An 18,871-nucleotide genomic window follows, 5' to 3' on the forward strand; every position below is an offset into this window, starting at 1 on the left:
TCTTTGTGAGGATTAAATGACTGCTTTTTTGAGTTCCTGGATCTGGTCCTACCTGAAACAGTATTTATCTTTGCCTACTTCAGTTTGAGCTGGGTTCCTCGCAGCAACTACTTCCCTTCTTGCCCGGGTCAACGGCGTGACTGGGAGGTTTGCGGGTGCTAATGCTGGGCCGACTGACCCTGAGTGGGGCTTGCCAGGGAGATGTTGAGGCCCTTCCTGTGGGAACGGTCCCCCAACCGCCACTGTGCAAGATTCCCTTCCTCAGTGTGAGGGGCTGCGGGCTTGCTTACATCCACATCCCACACATCTGTCCACACTGCTCAACCCCGCAGCGGCTCCCATGGGAGCTGTTTCTTAGAGGAGGTGGTTGGCGCCTACGCGGAGGGTCAGCTGGGAGATGCTGGGTGTTTAAATGGTGTCTTATACCCATACACACTATGCTGTTCCCGTTCTGTGGTAGGGGTTCCATCTTCCTCTTCTCCGGGATGAGGCTGGAGGGACCCTGCCTGGTGGGGGGGTGCAGGGGGGCTAAGTATAGGGACAACAGAGACACAGCACATCTGTCCTGTCGGGTTGGCTGGTTCGGATCAGGTGCCACCTCTGCAGTTCTCCTCTGGGGACACAGGTGGGGGTCTGGGAGGTCGTCTGGTTCAGAAACCACGCACGTGCCCACAGGATGCCTGTCTGTCCCAGGGGTACGTTTCCCACACCCGCTGTAGGGCAGGCCGTGTCCACAGAAAGATTTCTGTCTTGGGTCCAGAGAGGTCAAACGCCCCCTCCGGGAACCAACACCAGTGTAACGAACAGGGTGTGCTGATCTGACAGAACCTGGGCAATTACTTGATCTCTGTACCTCAGTTTACCCATCTGAAACCGGAGATGACAACTCCCACACGAGACCGTTGTGAGGATTGTGAGTCAGTGTGTAAACTGCTCAGGAAAACCCTGGGCACGCGGTTAGTGCGGAGAATCGTGTCCGGCGTTCAGATGGCGCTCACACCACCCCCCGAAATGGCGCCCGACAGGCACTCGGCGCGGCATTCATCACGCAACCTGGCATTCGGTAAGCACGCGCGAGCACACAGGCAGCCGACCGGCGCTCGGGAACTACCTGCGGAAAAAACCACACCGCCAAGGAACACACTGGCACTTTATATATACACAGCGGAAGGTACAGGGTCTCGATAAGAAAATACACTCTGTGTTCAGGTGCACCCCACCACCACCCCCTCAGAACAGCCCAGGTTGAGGACAGAGGGAAGGGGACAACCATAAATAGAGAATAGAAGGGAAGGTTAATGCTCTAAGGGGCAAACACAGGCGGGGAACACACTGCCGGGAGGAGACACGACCTCTGCTTCCCCGGGAGAGAGCAATACAGCGGCACGAGAACAGTAGCCACAACTAAGCCTGCGATGCCTGGCACGGGGCGCCTAACACGGGTAAGGGGGGGGGCGGCGGGAAGGAAGAGAGCGGAGATGGCTTCCTTCCCTGCGGCAGGGCCGGGGCCCCTCAGTTTACATCCATGAACTCAGAGCTGGGCGGGGAATCGCAGGCAGGGGATGCCGGGGGGTCAGCTAAGCCGGGCTGGGGCTGCAGGCGACGCGCCACATCCTGGCGTTGGTAGAAGAGAACGTAGGCTGCCTTGGACTGCAGCGAGAGGACAGGAGTCAGTGCGGACCGGCTGGCTGCGGGATGGGGGTCGGGAGGAGGGGCGGGGGGGGGGAGCGCCCACCTCAATCTGGTTCTCAGTCACAGGTGAGACGCTGTTGTCGTCGAAGTAGTGCCACTGGCCACTGTCCTTGTTGCAGGCAAATGTCGTGTCTGCAAGAGAGGGGTGCTGTCCACACCTACTCCCCTGCCCCCGAGAGCTTCCCACGTTCCCGCCCCACTCCGCCCACCATGACGACCTGGCCCCCCCCCGCTCACTCATCTTCGTCACACACGGGATATCCTGCCCCCCCGACCCCGGGCCAGCCCTGCCACAGCCCGGCACATACAGTGTCCGTCACGCAGGCCCCCGTAATGGTTGGAAACTGCGATGAGATCGTATTTGTACAGCTCTGGCGCCGACTCGTTCTGCGGCTTCATGACAAACTCGGAGAAGTCCAGGTCCCTGCGGGGGAGGACAGGGTTACTCCCAGAGAGCCCCTTCCCTGCTCCCCCCCACTCCCCAACCACCCTGCTCTGGACCCAGCCCAGACCGGATAGGAAACTCCACAAGGGTGTCCAGCTTCTCGCGGGAGAACTTGGTGTAGGAAAAGCGCTTCAGGTGGATGATGAGCGTCTCGGGGAGCATCCACAGGTCCAGCTTCTTGGTGGCCAGCTGGTGCTGCTTGCAGGTGGGGCAGTACCTGCAAACAAGAGCCCAAGTCAGCACACACACACTCGCTGAGCACCTACTGCATGCTCTTTGTTCTGTGGGGCCCCCACAGGCCCCATCTGGTCCACAGAGACGCTGCTCTTCCTTCCAGCCTGCCCATTACTCCGGTTGGCCCTCTCCACGTGTTAAAATCCTGTCATTCATCAGGTACTATCTACCTGCCCAGGCTGTCATGCTTTTATACTAGTGTGTGTTTTGCTTTCGTTTCCGGTCCACGAGATGCTCGTCTTATTTTAGAGTCTGCCTCTGTCCGTCTACTTCTCCATTTTATCCACTCACTCACTTGCCAGGTACTTACTGACCACCTACTGCCTAGTCCTGTGGCCACTACTTTGTACTTCCGTCCCTCCCTGCTCCGCGGAGATGTTGCTCTAGTTTTTGAGACCGGTTTTATCTTTTCGGTTGTCCCTTTATATTTTGTTCATCCTGCAAGGAGCTACTGAGCGCCTCCTGCACCTGCCACCCACCATTATAATCAGTGAGAAGAGACAGAGACACACAACAGATACTTAAAATTAAAAGTCTTCACCCTCAAGGGTTTACTCTAATGGAAAAAAAACAAAGAATGAGCAAAAGGAGATCTAGGACATGCCAACAAGTGGTATTACTGAGCTAGGAAAAGAGTGATGCTGGGCAACAGAGAGCCTGGGGAGGGAACGGAAGGAGGGATGGCTCGGGGGGAGTGGCTTCTAAGAGGGTAGTAAGAGAGATCTCGGATAAGCTGACGTTTGATCAGAGACCTGAGCAAAACGAAGGAGTCCGGTCCTGCAGATAACCGGACTGGAAGGAGGGACAAACAGGCAAAGGCTCTCGGGTGGGACTAAGCCTGGGTGTTGGTGGGCAGAGTAGCAGGAAGGGTCCGAGTGAGGGATATTTACAGGTAAGAGGGATCTGGGCAGGTGGTCCTACCCAACTACGCCCCAGAGACCCCGGCCTGGTCCCTCACCAGGGATTTTCCTTCTCCAGAGTCTCGACAGTGGTGAAGAGCTCAATGCACTCCTGCAGCCGCACCGGAGCCTTCTTCAGCACGTACCCGACGCAGTCGTGCTTCACGTAGCCCTGCGCCACGAGTGAGGACAGCACGTGAAAGGGAGCGGACGCAGAAGACACGCGCCCCGTGGTGAAGGACGTGCACCCCGAAGTTAGGAATCTGAGGCCCGGGGAGCTCTGCGGTCACGGCTTGGAGGTGGGAGGGGCGGGGGTGAAGGGTTGCGGGGGCGGGACGCAAGCAACTGGGATCTCGTTTACCTCAGCCTCCACCTCGTCATAGTAACGCTTCTTCATCTCTGGCTCCCAGTCGATGGCGATGTACGGCTGGGCTGGGGGCGAGGGAGGTGGTCATGGGCCCTGCTGCCAAGGAAACCCCCCTCCCGCCTCCCAACCCTGGCTCACAGCTGAAGGAGACACCATGGGTATCCTCGTTGAAGGTCGAGCGGTCGCTGGTCCCATTGGAGTTCACGGTCTGCAGGGTGAACAGGTGCTTGCGCCGCGCCCTCTGGGGCCAGTGAGATGGTCCAGGGGAGTTGTCCACGGGGGCCCGGCTCCCGCCCGCGACTCCGGAGCTGGGCCCAGCCTGCTCCGGCCCAGAATCTTGGGAGCTGCCCCCAGCCACATGTCCCGGCTTGGGGATGTTGTCCTTATCCTCCATGTCTGCTAGGATAGGGGAGGGCGGCAGACACGGGTCTGTGTGAGCCCCAAGTGGCTGAGCAGCAGCGTGCATCCAGGTGGACGTCCCGCAGACCCCCGCCCCCACTGACCCTCCCCTGGGCCCTGGCACGGCCTGTACAGACCCTCATCCTTGTCGATGCTCTCTCCTTCCTCCTCCTCACCTTTCTCATCCCCGTCGTCCTCGTCATCCGAGCTGGGCCTGGTCACATAGCGCCTGCAAAGAGAGCACAGGAGACTCTTGAGGAGGGGCACGAGGGCAGGGAGTCCAGGGCCCAGGATACTACTTTGCTTCTGACGGGAAACCACCAGCGAAGCCCCACACAAGCAGTCATTCACGCTGACCCTGGAAGGTCTCAAGAGATGACACAGAAACGCATGAAGAGGTGGCTTGACAAGGTAGGGTCTCGTGAGCCATGGCTAAGGAGTATGGACCTTAAGTATGGTGAGCCACTTTAAATGAACACACCATCAACTGCAAACTTTGATCAGGGCAGGCCTCTGAGCAATGGACCTGTTAGTGCAACATGAAGGAGAGATTAAGTCAGAGAGCGCACTGCTCTGTTTGCCTCGCTAAGGACTCTGGATTTTAGGCACCATGGAGATCTCTTCGTAAAAATCCAAATAACCATGCCTCACCAAGGACAGGGTACTCAAGTACGAGACAAAGTCGTGTGTATTTTGTCCATTTTGTTGACCCCTGTTATCCCCAACACCCAGGAGAGGCAGCGGCAAAGCCAGAGGCTTAGACCAAGAAAAAAACCCCTCCAAGTTCCTCTCTGGCCACGTTAAGCTTAGCTGTCTTTTGGAAGTGGAAGAGGGTTGGCAATAAGCAGCTCGACACCCAGGTCTGAGTTCAGACTCCACCTTCCCCCCCCGGCCCCCCAAAAGGCAGACTCACGAGAGGCGGTAGAGCAGGATGTGATAGAGGGCATCCCAGGAGAGCCGGTCACGGGGCACCGACACCAGGAGCGGGTGCCCAAAGAGCATGAGGCCGTAGTAAGAGTTGTTGTAGTCCCGGGCTGGGGTGCGCTCCCGCAGGTAGATAGGAAGCACAACGTCCTCCCTGGAGTTCTCACCAATAGCAGACCTGCCTGACACCTCGTATCTGTAGGGGGTGAACGTCGGGTCACACCTGATCAGGACACGCCAGAGGGACTTGGGGACTCTGCCCCAGTTGCTTCACCCACCCACTCCTCACGGCCTGAAAATATTTCTTTAAAGGGTCTGAAGAGCCACCCGGTGTTTTGTGCTTTACAGACTGGTAGATGGTTCAACACTTTGTTTGCGTGATGTTTTACAAAGCGCTCTGGTGCTAAGAAAGCGCTGAGGAGAGTAACAGAAATTTTTAGTGACAAAGGAATCTAAAACCATTTTCTTTTTGGAAAACCCTCCTTGGTTTAAAAAGACTTTCTCTACTCAGGATGCACTTTCTATTTTATTTTTTTAAAGATTTATTTATTTGAGAGAGCGAGCGAGAGAGCGAGAGCGAGAGCGAGAGAGAGCATGCACACAAGTGCAAGTGGGGGGAAAGGCAGAGGGAAAGAATCTCAAGCAGACTCCCCACTGAGCACAGAGCCTGATGCAGGGCTCGATCTCACAACCCTGAGATCATGACCTGAGCCAAAATCACGAGTCGGATGTTTAACTAACTGAGCCACCCAGGCGCCCCTGCACTTTCTATTTTAGTTACCCAAAGATTTCAAATTTATTCTGAATACTCTTATGTTCAGAAAATATCTTAGTGTTCCCTATTTCCAAAATCCTTGTTGGTTTTTGAGGACTGCAATAGGAGTAAGGAACACGGTTCAAGCACCTGGTAGACAGGAGATTCTCAGTGACCGCTGAATAAAATGAAGAAGAAACAGGAGCCTTCATCACGGAACAAGAAATAAAACACCCAAGAACACCCTGTATAAGGATGTCTCACCCACCCCACTGACAGCCCCAAGCCTCCTGCCCTACTAAAGCCCATGACCAAAGCCCTGCACAAGGCAGGTGCCCTGTGAATCAGGCCAAAGGGGGGGCAGGGAAGTTGGTTAAGAGGAGGAGATTCCTGAGGCACCCCTAAGTCTCCTGGCCCCCTCACTCACATGAAAATATCATCTCGGTCCAAGATGCTGCTCAGAGACTCCTCCAGCTGGTAGATCTTATAGAAGCGGTGACTGAAGACATCGGCCACCATCATCTGGGAATGGAATGCAGAGGAGGCTGGTCAGTCTGCAAGGTCTCCCCGGGCCCCCTGCCCCTAAATCCTACCCTCCCTGTGCCTCCAAGCGCCTCACCCTCTCTGGCGACATGCCAGTGTGTTTGGCCAGAGCCACACACAGATCCGAGATCTTGCCCTTCTTGGGGACCACGAGCCGGTGCTGAGGGAGAAACCGTGTCCACAAAAGAGCAGAGGGGGGTGTGGTGAGTCAGTGTGGGCAACATTAAGGTATGGCAGAGTCATCAACCTCTGACTACATCCCTCGTTACGTTCCTACGTCACCATGAGCCCATACCTGCTCTGGCTTGCGGCGAGGATCCATGGAGACAAAGAAGACCTCCATGACCCTCTTGTGGCTGACAGGCAATGGGACGCTGAGGTAGCAGAAGGGGTCGAAGGTCACAGACACATTGCCACAATCAGGGCACACCAGCGTGGACTTGAAGAGACCGTGGAAAGTGTCCACGATCACAGAATCATTCCGCCGTTTGTGGTTCTGCCAGGCCTCCTGAGCGACCTCCTGTTGAGAGTGTCATGTTGGGTGATAAGGCTTGCCTGGGGCAGGGGAAACCGTAGTTTGGGGTGGATGTGAATGGGGATGAAGTCCAGGTGAGGGCCATGGCAAAGTCCAGACACAGAGTCACAGCTAGGGCTACCTGGAGGCTGTGCTCACGGTCAGGCTGGGGTTTCTTTGGGCAGGAGGGTTAACTCTGGGCGGGAGCCCGGGCTGGGACTAGGGTTGGAGATGAGGTCAGGTGGGGTGTGGGATACCCCAGGGAGGCCACAGGATCTCTGAAGCAGAGGCCCTGGTGGCTTTAATGGAGCTCTCAGCATAGGGGTCTCTGAGGAGTGCCCCCACCTGATCTGGCCGCCCAGCAGCATCGCACAACTCCACATATTCCTTCTTTTTGACACGATTGAGGTCCTCATGCAGCCCATCCAGGAGGAACGATAGCAGCTCCTGTGAGTCATGCTGCTGGTAGCCCAGAAACTGGGACGCAAAGTGGCCGACCTTGGTCTGAGAAGATGGGCAGGGTGGTCAGAGCGATAGGGAGTCGGGGGGGGGGGGTGCGTGGGCAGGGGCAGCCCAGGCCTGAGTCACACCTTAAACACATGAGGCACGATGGACCGGTGGTGGCCAGACCAGGCCTGCTTCACCAGGTCCGCGTAGGCCTCTGCGATCTCCCCCTTCATGCCCAGCGGGTTGCAGAAGTTGAGCTCCTCCAGGTAGCGGTTTTTAAGGAAGTACTCGGTGAGCTGTGGCACGTTGCTGAGGCACTGCAGGAGGCAGGGCCCGGGAAAATGGGGCAGAGGAGAGGGGAGAGGGGTGACCAAGGTGGAGACAGAGAGAAGGAAGCAAAGAGGAAGGAGAGAGAAAGGGGGGGAGGGGGACAAAAAGGTGGGGGAGAGAAGGCAGCAGCATTTCGAGAAAAGGAAGAACGCAGTGACGAAGGAGAGAAGAACCCGGAAAACGGGCAAGCCGAGGGAGAAGGTGCTGATGTTTCAGGGAGGACCGTGGGCACGTCAAGTCCGACGTGTGGGGCCCCAGCTTTCAACCTGACCCCTTGGCCTGCAGTCCCCCCCCAATCCTCGTCACTTGAAGCCCACCCCTGCGGCTGCGCCAGACACAGCTCTACCCGCCCAACCTGCAGGGCCGAGTTCATGAAGCACGTGTTGCCCAGGTTGGTGAGACCACAGATGCCTGGCTGGCCCTGGAATTCCTCCTCCTCCTCCAACGCAGTGTTCCTAGGGTGGAGGGGAAACGGTTATCAGCTGAAGGCCAAAGACGTGCAGGTGAAATGGGCTCATGAACTCAGTCATCCTGCCTACTGGGGGGACCCCACTCTGAACCAGACACTCTAGAGGCTTACACGGCCTGTGGCTGGGCACTGGGCCAAGTGCCATCCTTGTTTCGGGTCTCCATGATGACCACCTGGGTCGAGGAAGAGAAAAGAAAAGCAGGAAAGGCACTCACGGAGGGCCTACGGGCACGTCACCCTCACTTGCCCCGACCTGAGAGCACGGTGGTGAGCAGGAGGGCCGTCCGCACCCTCACCTGCCCAGTCCTGAGGGCAGCGTCAAGAAGTGTGACGCGGGTGTTGCACAATCTCTCAAAAGAGCCCTCTGCGTTCTTGATCCACAGCCGTGTCTCTTCCTGGGGGCTCACCAGAAATTGCTCTCGGGCGGTGCGCAAAACGAGGTCTGTGGAAGGTGGCAGAGCACACTCAAGGTCTTCCTGAGACCCTGAATGATCCACCCATCTCAGCATCAGCCCCTGACTCATCCTCACAGACTGGGCACACTCGGCCAATACCTCGTGTCCCCGAACGCTCTCCGAATGACGGATGCCCGCTCGGGACCTGAGACCCCCAGCCTGCCATACCATCTAAGCCACGGGAATGCAGCTCGCACCCCCCCGCCTTGGGATTTTAGGGCACCCCCTCAGGGCCTCCGCCCAACTCGATCAATACCTTCTTGGTCCTCCGAAGTCTGACCGATGCTTTCTCAGTCGGCCACAGCCAAAGAAAGCCCAGGCATTCTTAGGTCACTGAGCTGTGGGAAGGCTACCTCATTCTGTGGCCCTCAGACTCACCAACAGAATCTGTATGGCTGAATTGAGCAGTGTGAGGTGTGTCCATATCACTGTGCCGGACAAGCAGCAGTTCTACTGGGTACACTTCGACCTTCTGGACGCTGGGCAGCTCCACAACCTGGAAGGTGGAGGGGTGCACACGCGGGCGCACCCACATTAACAGATACACAGACACAGGCACGACGACCTCTAAGATCAGAGGAGCATGCATGCAGACTAACACACACCTGGGACACACCAAGATACTTGAGGGGGGAGGAGCACAGACAAGGTGTTATCTACACAGCATACGTGGAGACCCATGTACACACTGGTCTACACCCATCCTGGGCCTACAAGGCCTTTCTCCCACCCCATCCCCCAAGAATCTACCCTGAGCACCCTCCCCATCTGCTATACCTTGCGTTCAATGGGTGGCTGGCCATGCTCTAGACCGTACCAGTCGACCAGGTAATGCCAAGCAGCCGCCGGGAGCAGCACATAGTCTTCACCTTCCACTAGACCCTTCTTGAGGCGCCAGTTTACCTGGTCTGCCGGGGGCAGAGGAAGGCGGCAGAGGAAGAATCAGGGAAGGAAAGTGGTAAGTCACTCTGGCCATCTCACCAATGACATAGCTCAGTGAAGAGGCTTATGATCGTTTGTTGTAAGCACAGAGGGGACAAGAACACCAGGGCTTGGCTGGGGTGGGGAGGGAGAGGCCTGGTACCTTCAAAGAGGTCAGCATTATTGATGCAGCCAGGGAAGGTGCCGGAGTCCTGGTCTCCTCCCTGCACGTACACTTCCCACTGTTTGTACCAGTGCTGCTCCACGAGGAACCTGGACCAGACAGGTAACAAGGGTGTCACATGGTTACCTGGAGTTAGTGGTACCACTTCCCATGGTTATTAGACTAAAAGGATCAACACACTGCAAGTCGACATGACAAATTTCACGTACACCTAAAACTAATACCATGTTGTATGTCAATTATATCTCAATAAAAAAGGGAAATCTCTCCCAGAACTCAACATGAAAAAAAAAAGCTTCACCATCATATAAAAATAATTAGAAGCAAAATTTATTCAGCGAAACTCAGGTTTTAACAGATTACCTAATTTCTTAGGACACTAAAAGAGATTTGATTAAAAACAGAAAATGGCAAAACCCCAAACAAAACAAGACAAAACAAACCACAAACCCACATGCATAGTGCCAGGAAATACGAGGTTTTATTACAGAACAAAGAATTAGGCTGCAAATTACTCGTTATTTACAGCTAATGTTTTAAAGATTTAGCCATTCATTAAGTGTGCAGTGTTTGTAAAGGATATATAAATGGAGAATAAGAAATGAATTATTAAATTCTGGAAATCTGCTCAGAAACTGAGAAGAATTTAAAATGCTAAAAGAATCACAAGGTTTTCCTTCAAAGACTGCATCTCACCATTTTTCGTCATTTTTGTTTTGAGGATTTATTTTAGCTTCATAATAGATCTCCCAGCTTACGGTAACTAGCTCGTTCTTTTTTTTTTTTTTTAAGATTTTATTCATTTATTTGAGAGAGAGACAGAGATAGTGAGAGAGAGCAGGAGCGGGGAGGAGAGGGAGGAGCAGGTTCTCTGCTTAGCAGGGAGCCCGATGCGGGGCTCGATCCCAGGACCCCAGGATCATGACCTGAGCTGAAGGCAGATGCTTAACCGACTGAGACCCCCAGGCGTCCCTCTATTTTTTTTAATTGTGGCAAAAAGCAGCACATACCATAAAATTTACCATCTGAACCATTTATTTATTTAATTTTTTAAGATTTTATTTATTTATTTGAGAGAGATAGAGACAGCGAGGGAGGCAACACAAGCAGAGGGAGAAGCAGGCTTCCCGCTGAGCAGAGAGCCCAATGTGGGGCTCGATCCCAGGACCCTGGGATCATGACCTGAACCATTTTAAAGTGTACAGCTTGGCCAGCTCTCTTTTAAAAAGAGAAACTCTTATATGCACGACACCTAGGATAAACATTTAGGACTGCTGAAGCCTGCCCCTGTAAAATGTCATGAGCAATTCTCAAGTCCAGAAGAGACTTGACATAAGAGTAAAAATGCTAAATGAATGTCAGCAGTTACGGTTTCAATCTCAGGGCTTGGACCTCAAAGCTTACACACAACCCCGGTCCCACACTCACTCACACACAAACCTGCTCTGCTATGGGATTTTTGACACATAAGAGGCTATCCCAGATAGTTAACTGCCTCAAATAAACACTTTTTTAAAATATTACTCTCATGCTGTAGTGATTAGTGTTCCAGCAATGTAACCCTATCAATGGGATTCTTTAAAATGGCAACTTTTCCTGTGTTCATAAAAGGATGAGGGAGGTGAGGGGGGATGGAGGCCTAGAAAACCTTGCAATAGTCACAAGTCACCCAGATAGGCACACATTTTGGTGGGGTTTTGTTGTTTGTTTTTGCTGCACTGACCCCCCTGCACGTCACTCATACTAGGAACACACACCCTCCCTGCCCCAGTAGCCTATGCCACAAATCTCCCATTACTCTTCTGGAATACCCCATCACTGACCCCTACCCCTCCGCCACTCATACCTGCAAACCCACCTCTACCCTTCCCTGAGGCTTTCACTGCCTCCACTGACAGTCTATGAGGTTAACTTCTTCCCTAAAGCTCCTTTAGGGTGACTGGGATTTTCAAGGCAAGGGGAGGCACTACTCAACTTTTTTTTAAGAGCAGATTTTTAAGGAAAATTAACATTAAAACCACTCTGTAGCATACACCTGGAACTAATGGAACACTGTGTATCAACTATACTTCAATTAAAAAAAAAATTACCCTGTAGCAGTAAGCAAAACCCCTCGTACCTGGCTACAACCTGAATTTCTAAAGTCTTCACAGGAGCCTGAAGTTTTATACCAATTTTTACAGAATAAGAATACCAGATTTCTCCAATTCAAGGACACTTTAGAAATGTTTAACATCTCTGAAATTGGGATGTCTCATAATCTGTCAGCCCAGATGGCAGTCATGACAGAGCTGTCATTGTCTGATAGGGAAGCACCCACATTGTTAGATTTACCCCTAGGTATTTGATTTGGGAGGGGGCGATCATAAAAGGTATCTTTTAAATTTTAATTTTCCAGTTTCTTCCTGCTAGTATATAGAAATACAACAGATCGTGCTAAAGTCATTTATGTTTGTGTTTCCTCAAATTTGCTGAAATGCTTATGAAATATGTGCTTATGGAAAAAATTACTAAGCAATGTTTTTTGTCCTCTGGTTTTCTATCGTGTCTGAAGAAAATTGGTTATACTGGTTAAGATAACAATATACGTAACAGGTCAATTATACTAGATACAATAATCAGAGAGAAATAGAAATATGGATATAAATGAGGAAATAGGATTTCCTATTTTTTTTCCTATTTGTTTATTAAAAGCTTTGTTAGCCTATTCAGATGGTAAATGTAATACTATGTTGTTCTAAGTTTATTATTTATATATCCGTATAAGCCTAAATAGATGTACATAGTGGCATATAAATGAATCCTTTACTATAAATTGTTACATCAATAATGTACCAAAGGATGAAAATTAGAATTTGGGCCTTTTCTGTCAAATGTCATTATTTTATGCCCAGATTATAAGTTCCTTTTTTATCACCAAATTATTAACTCTTGGTGTTTTCTGACATCAAAAAAATTAAGCTTCTACTCATCTTTGTTATTTATCACTGCGTTTTTACAAAGTTGACTATAAGTAATTTTTTCCTTACTTCAATTTATATCTTTTTCTTCTAACAACTATTCTTGATTTGTCTTTCCCCAATTCTGAATAATAATACTGTTCAAATGTTCTTTTATGGCTAAACTACTGTCTGGGAGATAACACAAAGATTTACTCCACTGCCCTATAAAAAGAATGGCAATAGGCATAATTAGGTTTGATTAAAATTCTCCAAATTTCAATGAACTTAAAATTTTTATAAAAGCTCTTTCATTTTCCAAACTTAACATTTTCTTTAAGTTTTATTAAGTTTTTTATTTTAATTCTAGTATAGTTAACGCAGAGTTAGTTTCAGGTGTACAATATAGTGACTCAACAATTCTATACATTACTCAGTGGTCATCGTGATAAGTGTACTCTTTAACAAACTCGGTACTTTGGGGGCGCCTGGGTGGCTCAGTCGTTAAGCGTCTGCCTTCGCCTCAGGTCATGATCCCAGGGTCCTGGGATTGAGCCCCGCATCGGGCTCCCTGCTCCGCAGGGAGCCTGCTTCTCCCTCTCCCGCTCCCCCTGCTTGTGTTCCTGCTCTCGCTCTCTCTCTCTCTGTGTCAAATAAATAAATAAAATCTTAAAAAAAAAAAACTCGGTATTTTTTAAAGATGACAAATCAAAAAGCAAGTTTATCTTCCTAGCTTAATTACGTTAATTAGAATTAGAATCGCAAATATCTTTCAATAATTGCATATTTTTCAAGCTAAAAAGCATATTCATGTTTAAGCAACAAAGACTGGTGCAATTACTATTTACCAAAAGATTCCCCAGTCCAGGACCCTAAACTCACAAACTCTCTTCCCCCTGGTTCATGCAAAGTCTGAGCAAGCACTAGGGGGACCGACTCAATGACAAGGGAATTGCCAGAGGCCTACTGTTTATTTCAGTCTTTCATTAGATCCAGAAGTCAGGGCATATCCACCTTGTTTAAGAGCTATAGCAGCAATCACCAAGCAAACGTGAAAATTGTTGATTTAGTTCTAACGTCTTCATTACACTCAATGGTCCCCTGTGCTGTGCAGGCTTCTCCACTGACAGAAAACCCTCAACATTCCTAGGCTAGTCCTTAACCTCTAACGGAACACCGTCACTTTCCCTTCATACATCTCCATCCACTCTGCAATACTGAACCCAGCCACACTCCTTCCTTTACCTGAACAAAGAACCCCTTGCCTGCTTACCTGCTAGGAAACTACCCGCACCCTGCACAAACCTTCTAGAGACTCCCTCCACTCTCCCTGATTTAATTATGTTTGTAGATGGTTCATCCTTAAAAAGAAAAACTGGAATTTGCCAAGGAGGCTTTATTATCATAGATTTGAATTTACTCTTAAAATAGAAACTTCTAGAAATTAAATCAGTTCAGATGGCCAAATTACTTGCCCTTGCCCAGATCTGCCAACTGACAAAAAGAAGGTGCAAAATATTAATATTGATTAATTAGAGATATGATTTGGGGATTTAGTCCATGACTTCGAAATGCTTTGTAAACACAAATTTCCTGACCACTGCAGCAAACCTCTATAAAATGAAAAGCAAATTAAAGAACCTTGAGATGCTTTGCTCTCACCTAAGTAGATCAGCATTTAAAAAATGGAGGTAAGGTAAAACGCTTCACATCAGCCACAATTGCAGAGATGAACTGGCTTCAATACTGAACCAACATTGGTGGGGTAATTTTTTTTTATTGACAGAACATAATTTTAAAAATTCACATAAAATTAACCATTTTCAAGTGAACAGTTCGGTGGCATTTAGTACATTCACAATATTGTGCAACCACGACCTCTATCTAGTTCCAAAACATTTTCAACACCCCAAAAAGGAAACCCACACCCGTGAGGTAATTTTAAAGGGTATTGTCACCAGGACGCTGTAAAGGCAGGATGCGGCAGGAACAGAAGCCCCCAACCCTGTCTGAACACATCCAAATGAACTATAAAAAACGTTCCAGTTACTGTTGTTTGTTCTCAGGACGGAATGAAGCTTTTCCTTGCTGGAGAGCTACAGCGCAACAGTTAAAAAAAAAAAAAAAAAAAAGGTTTCGTACTCCCTATCTGGGGAATCTCAACTTGTCTCTGTACTTTCCAGTAACAGGGATACATGTATCTCACTAGCACTGTGATTAGAAACTCTGTAAAATGAGCAAACCTCACTCAGAAAAGCCCTCAGGTGAGAGCATGCCCGCGGTGTGAGAGGAACAGCAAGAGTCCAATATGGCCGGATGGAGAGAGTTTGGGGGGGGGGGGGTGGTAATCAGAGGCGAGATCAGAGAAGCAATCAGAGCCGGGGACCAGCCTCGCTAGTCATTGTAAGAATGTTAGCATTTACACTGCACGAGATGGGAAGCCGTTAAAACGTTTTGAGGAATGGATGGACATAAATGTTTTTAAAAGTTTTACTGTGTACGGAAAGAGAAAAATAGTACCTTTACAGTGGAGAAACAGGGCAGATACCATCTTCACCAAATGATCAAGGCTAACGTCACCAATGACGTCATGTGGATACCATGTACCACCTGATATGATGCGAAGGGCACACGGCAGGCATCTAGTATGATTTCACATGTATCCTCCATAAAATGAAAGCTTAGACACAAATACTACTTAGGGATGCGTACAGAAGTGGAAAAACGTTAACAAACTGAAAAATTCAGGATAATAGTGGCGCAGGGAGAGGGATTTTCATCCGAGGGGCACAGGATTTCTTAAGCTAACAGTCTGAATCTTAACCTGAATGGTGAATTCACAAATTTTTGTTTTATTATTCTTTAATATTTTTAATTTGAAATAGACTCAGAAAAATTGCAAAATATAAAAAATTCCCGTATACCCTTCATCCAGATTCCCCAAATTTTTAACATTTTTGCCATTCGCCCGATCATTGTTTCTTTAAATACATCTTTATATACGCTATTTTTTCCAACCATTTGCGAGTAAGCGGCTTACACGATGGTTCTTTATCCGTAAAAATTTCGGTATGTATTCCCTTAAAAAAAAAAGATACTCTTTCATAACCACAATACAATTATCCAAAGCAAGATATTATCACTACTAATATCTAATCTACAAGTCTCAGTCAAATTTCACCAATTTCCCCATTAACATCTTTTACAGTAAAAAAGAGAAAATTAATTCTATGAGAAAAAAACCCTGATTTTTAAAAAGTAATTTATTTTTTTCTGCTCCAGGATCCAATCCAGGATCACACATTGCATTTAGTTATCGTGACTCTTTAAATCCCATTAATTCCTTCAATCTGGAACAGTTCTTCATCCTTTGTCTTTCACGACCTTGAGATTTTTGAAGAGCACAGGCCGTTTATTTTTTACAGAATGTCCATCAATCTGGGCTACGTAAACGTTTTATGCAATCTTTTTAGGTCTTACGTATATCACAATTTAGACAATGAGATGCAACTCGGCGAGAAACAAAATAAACCCAGAAACAGTACATTTCAAGCACTGGTTAGCCAAAATCAGTAAAACAAGCCGATTTATCAAGATACGCATTGACATTTTTTTAAATAGCTATTTCTCCTGATTACAAAAACAAAACAGTACTACAACAGAAAGCAAATGTAACATCGAAGGCCCCTCCCGTGCCAATCACCTGCACTTTCTCCCGTCCTGGGAAGAAGGCCTCGGCCAGAGGCAAAAACCTCGCCGCGTCACAAACTTTGCTCATTCGCAGGCGCCATTTTCTGCTTCACAGGCGCCACCTCCCCTCTGCAGTCTTTCCTCGGCCTCAGGACACGCCCCTCGGCTCACGTCACAAGCCTCGTTCCCAGGCGCCAGCTCCCTCCACCACGCAGGCTCCGAGTCCCTCCCTCCCGCCCACAGCTCTACGGCTCAGATTCCGCTCTTCTGCCTGACGTCATCCCCCTTGCCTAATTCTCAGGCTCCAAGCAACCGCAGGCCGCCCCTGCCGCCAGATGCTACTTAACGCCACGCAGACCACGCCCCTCGGCCTCAGCCGCCGAGACCGCCCTTTCCCAGGTTCTGAGTGCCACCACGCAGGCCCGGCCCCGCCCCCATGGCCGTTTCTTTCTCAGGCCCCGCCCCCCCGCCTCTCCACCACAAACCCTCTCCTGTTCTCAGGCCTCGGGCGCCACCATACAGGCCCCGCCTCTTTCCCAAACAAGGCGATCCACTCACAGGCACTTCCCCGCCCCTCCCGTCCTCAGTCCCACAAGTCACTCTCCCGCCCCCACGGCAGTTCTTTGGACCTCGGCCGTTACGTCCCCCACCGTCGCCAACGCCCCCACTTGCCCCTCAGCAGAGGCTCTGCTCGCCGCCCTGCCTCACCAGCTTTCGCCAGCCCGCAGTGGACGCTCTCGCCCACTCTTGCCATTCTCGATCTGGCGCCGCTGGCTCTCAAGGCCCGGCACTTCTTCGCGCTGCGGCTCTCGGTCCTCGGCCGCAGCCGCCACATTCGCTGCGACCGCCGCCATCACCGTTCGCCCTCCTCTCGCAGCTACCGCAGCTGGAGATAGGAAGAGGCCCCTCAACGGCTACTTCCGGATTCTGGTCCCGGAAACGGAAACAGAGCCCCCCAAACAGCCAGGGGGCTACTGCCATCTTGGAAAGGGACCCCACGCTCGGACGCGCGGAGGGGCTAGGCGGGCATCGGACTCTGGGCGGTGATCTCTGCGGCCAATGGGCGGGGTAAAACCTCCAGATGGGAACTAAGAAAGACAAAGGTGCCTTGTAGGATTTTAACGCCATGTTGCGTCTGGGCAAAAGGTTGTGTGGAAAGGTGGAGGCGGAGGTCCCCGGTATGGACGAGGACATTTTGGGGAATGCTCAGGGACACAAAGGTTCCGGGCTTTCTCGGTCCCGTGCTCTGCTGGGGAACCGCGGCCCCTGCCCTGAGAGTTTTTGTTAGCCTGACCAGAATGCCCTACCTTCATTGCACTGCTCTTCTCGTCCATCAAAACCTGGTACAAAAAAGGTCACCACCCAGGCCTGCGGGCCGCTTCCCTGCCTGAACTAGGTTTATTTTCTTGGCAAACGTGTTGAAGGCAAGTCAGCCTCAGGCCCAGTGTATTTGTTGGCGTTATAGCAATGATAACTAATAATTGGCCCTGTTTAAGTGCTTTATTGCACGTAAATAGTAGCCTTAGGCAGTAGATAAATATCATGGTCACCTATGGACTTCAGTGGGGCAAGCTGAGGACCAGAAACGTTAATTCATTTTGTCCGGGCTGGTAAATGGCTGAGCTGTGGTTCGAACTCAGAGCTGTGACCTTAAGCACCAGGCCATAGATTCTCAGTCTGTGGTTCGAGTCTTCCTACTAGTTGAGGAGACCTTCTCAGGAGCGTTTCACAAAGTCAGAACTATTTTCACAATACTTTTTCATTTTCATTCTCTTTTGCGTGTGTGTGGAATATTCCAAGGCTACATAAGCAAAAGCTCTTTAGACGTCCTCAATTTTTAAGACTATAAGGGGATTGTGACCAAAGTTTAGAACCATTGCACCAGGCCAGGGGTTCTCAACCTAGGCGCTATTGACATTTCTCTGTTATGGGAAGCATTGTAGCATATTTAGCTGCATCCCTGCCCTTTACCCACTGAATAGCAAGTTATCATGCCCTCATTGTCTCATTCCCAGAAGTGTCTCTAGACATTGCCAGTGTTCACTGGGGGTGGAGATCACTGGTTGAGAACCACTGCACTAGGCTCTGCCATCCTTATCTCCTGGGGCTTCCAGCCCTACCTCTTGTTGATAACTTGAATATTTCAGTCTCTGGCTCCCTGTATCTACCTGCCTGTTGGCTGCCCCCTAAGACAGGCTGGTGATTGTGGCTCTGGTTCAGTGACTTCCTTACCACCCATCCCCACAAGCAAGACCACAGCTTGCCTTCCCACACCTCTAGGCTGGTGCACACAGCTCCCTGGGCCTGGAGTGTCCAGAATACCCTCTCCTTGCACATTTTCAAACCCCACCCATCCACCAGACATCATGATTTACCTCTATTTTCAGTTAACTTCTTTAGAGCAGGGATTGTGTCTTTATTGCTGTGATTCCAGCCCCTAGCCCAGACCTGGCACAGCTGAGGGGTTACAACTCGGTTGTGTAAACCCTGAGGGAGAAGAGAACAGCCCTTTCACCCCGGGGTCTCTCTAATGGCACTGAGTTGGGTCTGGCACATGGGAAGTAGCTGCTCTTCAAGCCCAGCTGAATCTTGTCAGATTCTTGGAATTGTCTCTCCTCATTGCCCCTCTGCAGACTCCCCCTCCCCATTTACTGGGTAGCCTGTC

At 50.3% G+C, this 18,871-nt stretch overlaps 1 protein-coding gene across 7 annotated transcripts; it reads right to left on the minus strand.

Annotated features, from left to right (window-relative positions):
* Positions 1-1,136: 1,136 nt before the first annotated feature.
* Positions 1,137-17,109, minus strand: USP11 (ubiquitin specific peptidase 11). Of its 7 annotated transcripts, none has more exons than XM_036117289.2 (21): positions 16,915-17,108; positions 9,557-9,666; positions 9,250-9,380; positions 8,851-8,968; positions 8,314-8,459; positions 8,129-8,190; positions 7,904-8,003; positions 7,362-7,535; positions 7,117-7,275; positions 6,553-6,777; positions 6,334-6,417; positions 6,142-6,236; positions 4,950-5,156; positions 4,213-4,265; positions 3,776-4,033; positions 3,632-3,702; positions 3,330-3,442; positions 2,205-2,354; positions 2,001-2,116; positions 1,736-1,824; positions 1,137-1,650 (listed from the first exon to the last, which is right to left on the minus strand). In XM_036117289.2, exons 1-21 carry the CDS (start codon positions 17,058-17,060, stop codon positions 1,513-1,515), a joined length of 2,745 nt encoding a protein of 914 aa, XP_035973182.2. In that variant the 5' UTR covers positions 17,061-17,108; the 3' UTR covers positions 1,137-1,512. The 7 variants fall into 7 exon arrangements, with proteins under 7 accessions (XP_035973182.2, XP_035973183.2, XP_035973181.2 ...); XM_036117290.2 differs by having other exon boundaries at positions 3,791-4,036; XM_036117288.2 differs by having other exon boundaries at positions 3,776-4,036.
* Positions 17,110-18,871: the final 1,762 nt, after the last annotated feature.

This window comes from Halichoerus grypus, chromosome X, assembly GCF_964656455.1.
Source record: "Halichoerus grypus chromosome X, mHalGry1.hap1.1, whole genome shotgun sequence".
Classification (NCBI taxonomy): Eukaryota; Metazoa; Chordata; class Mammalia; order Carnivora; family Phocidae; genus Halichoerus; species Halichoerus grypus.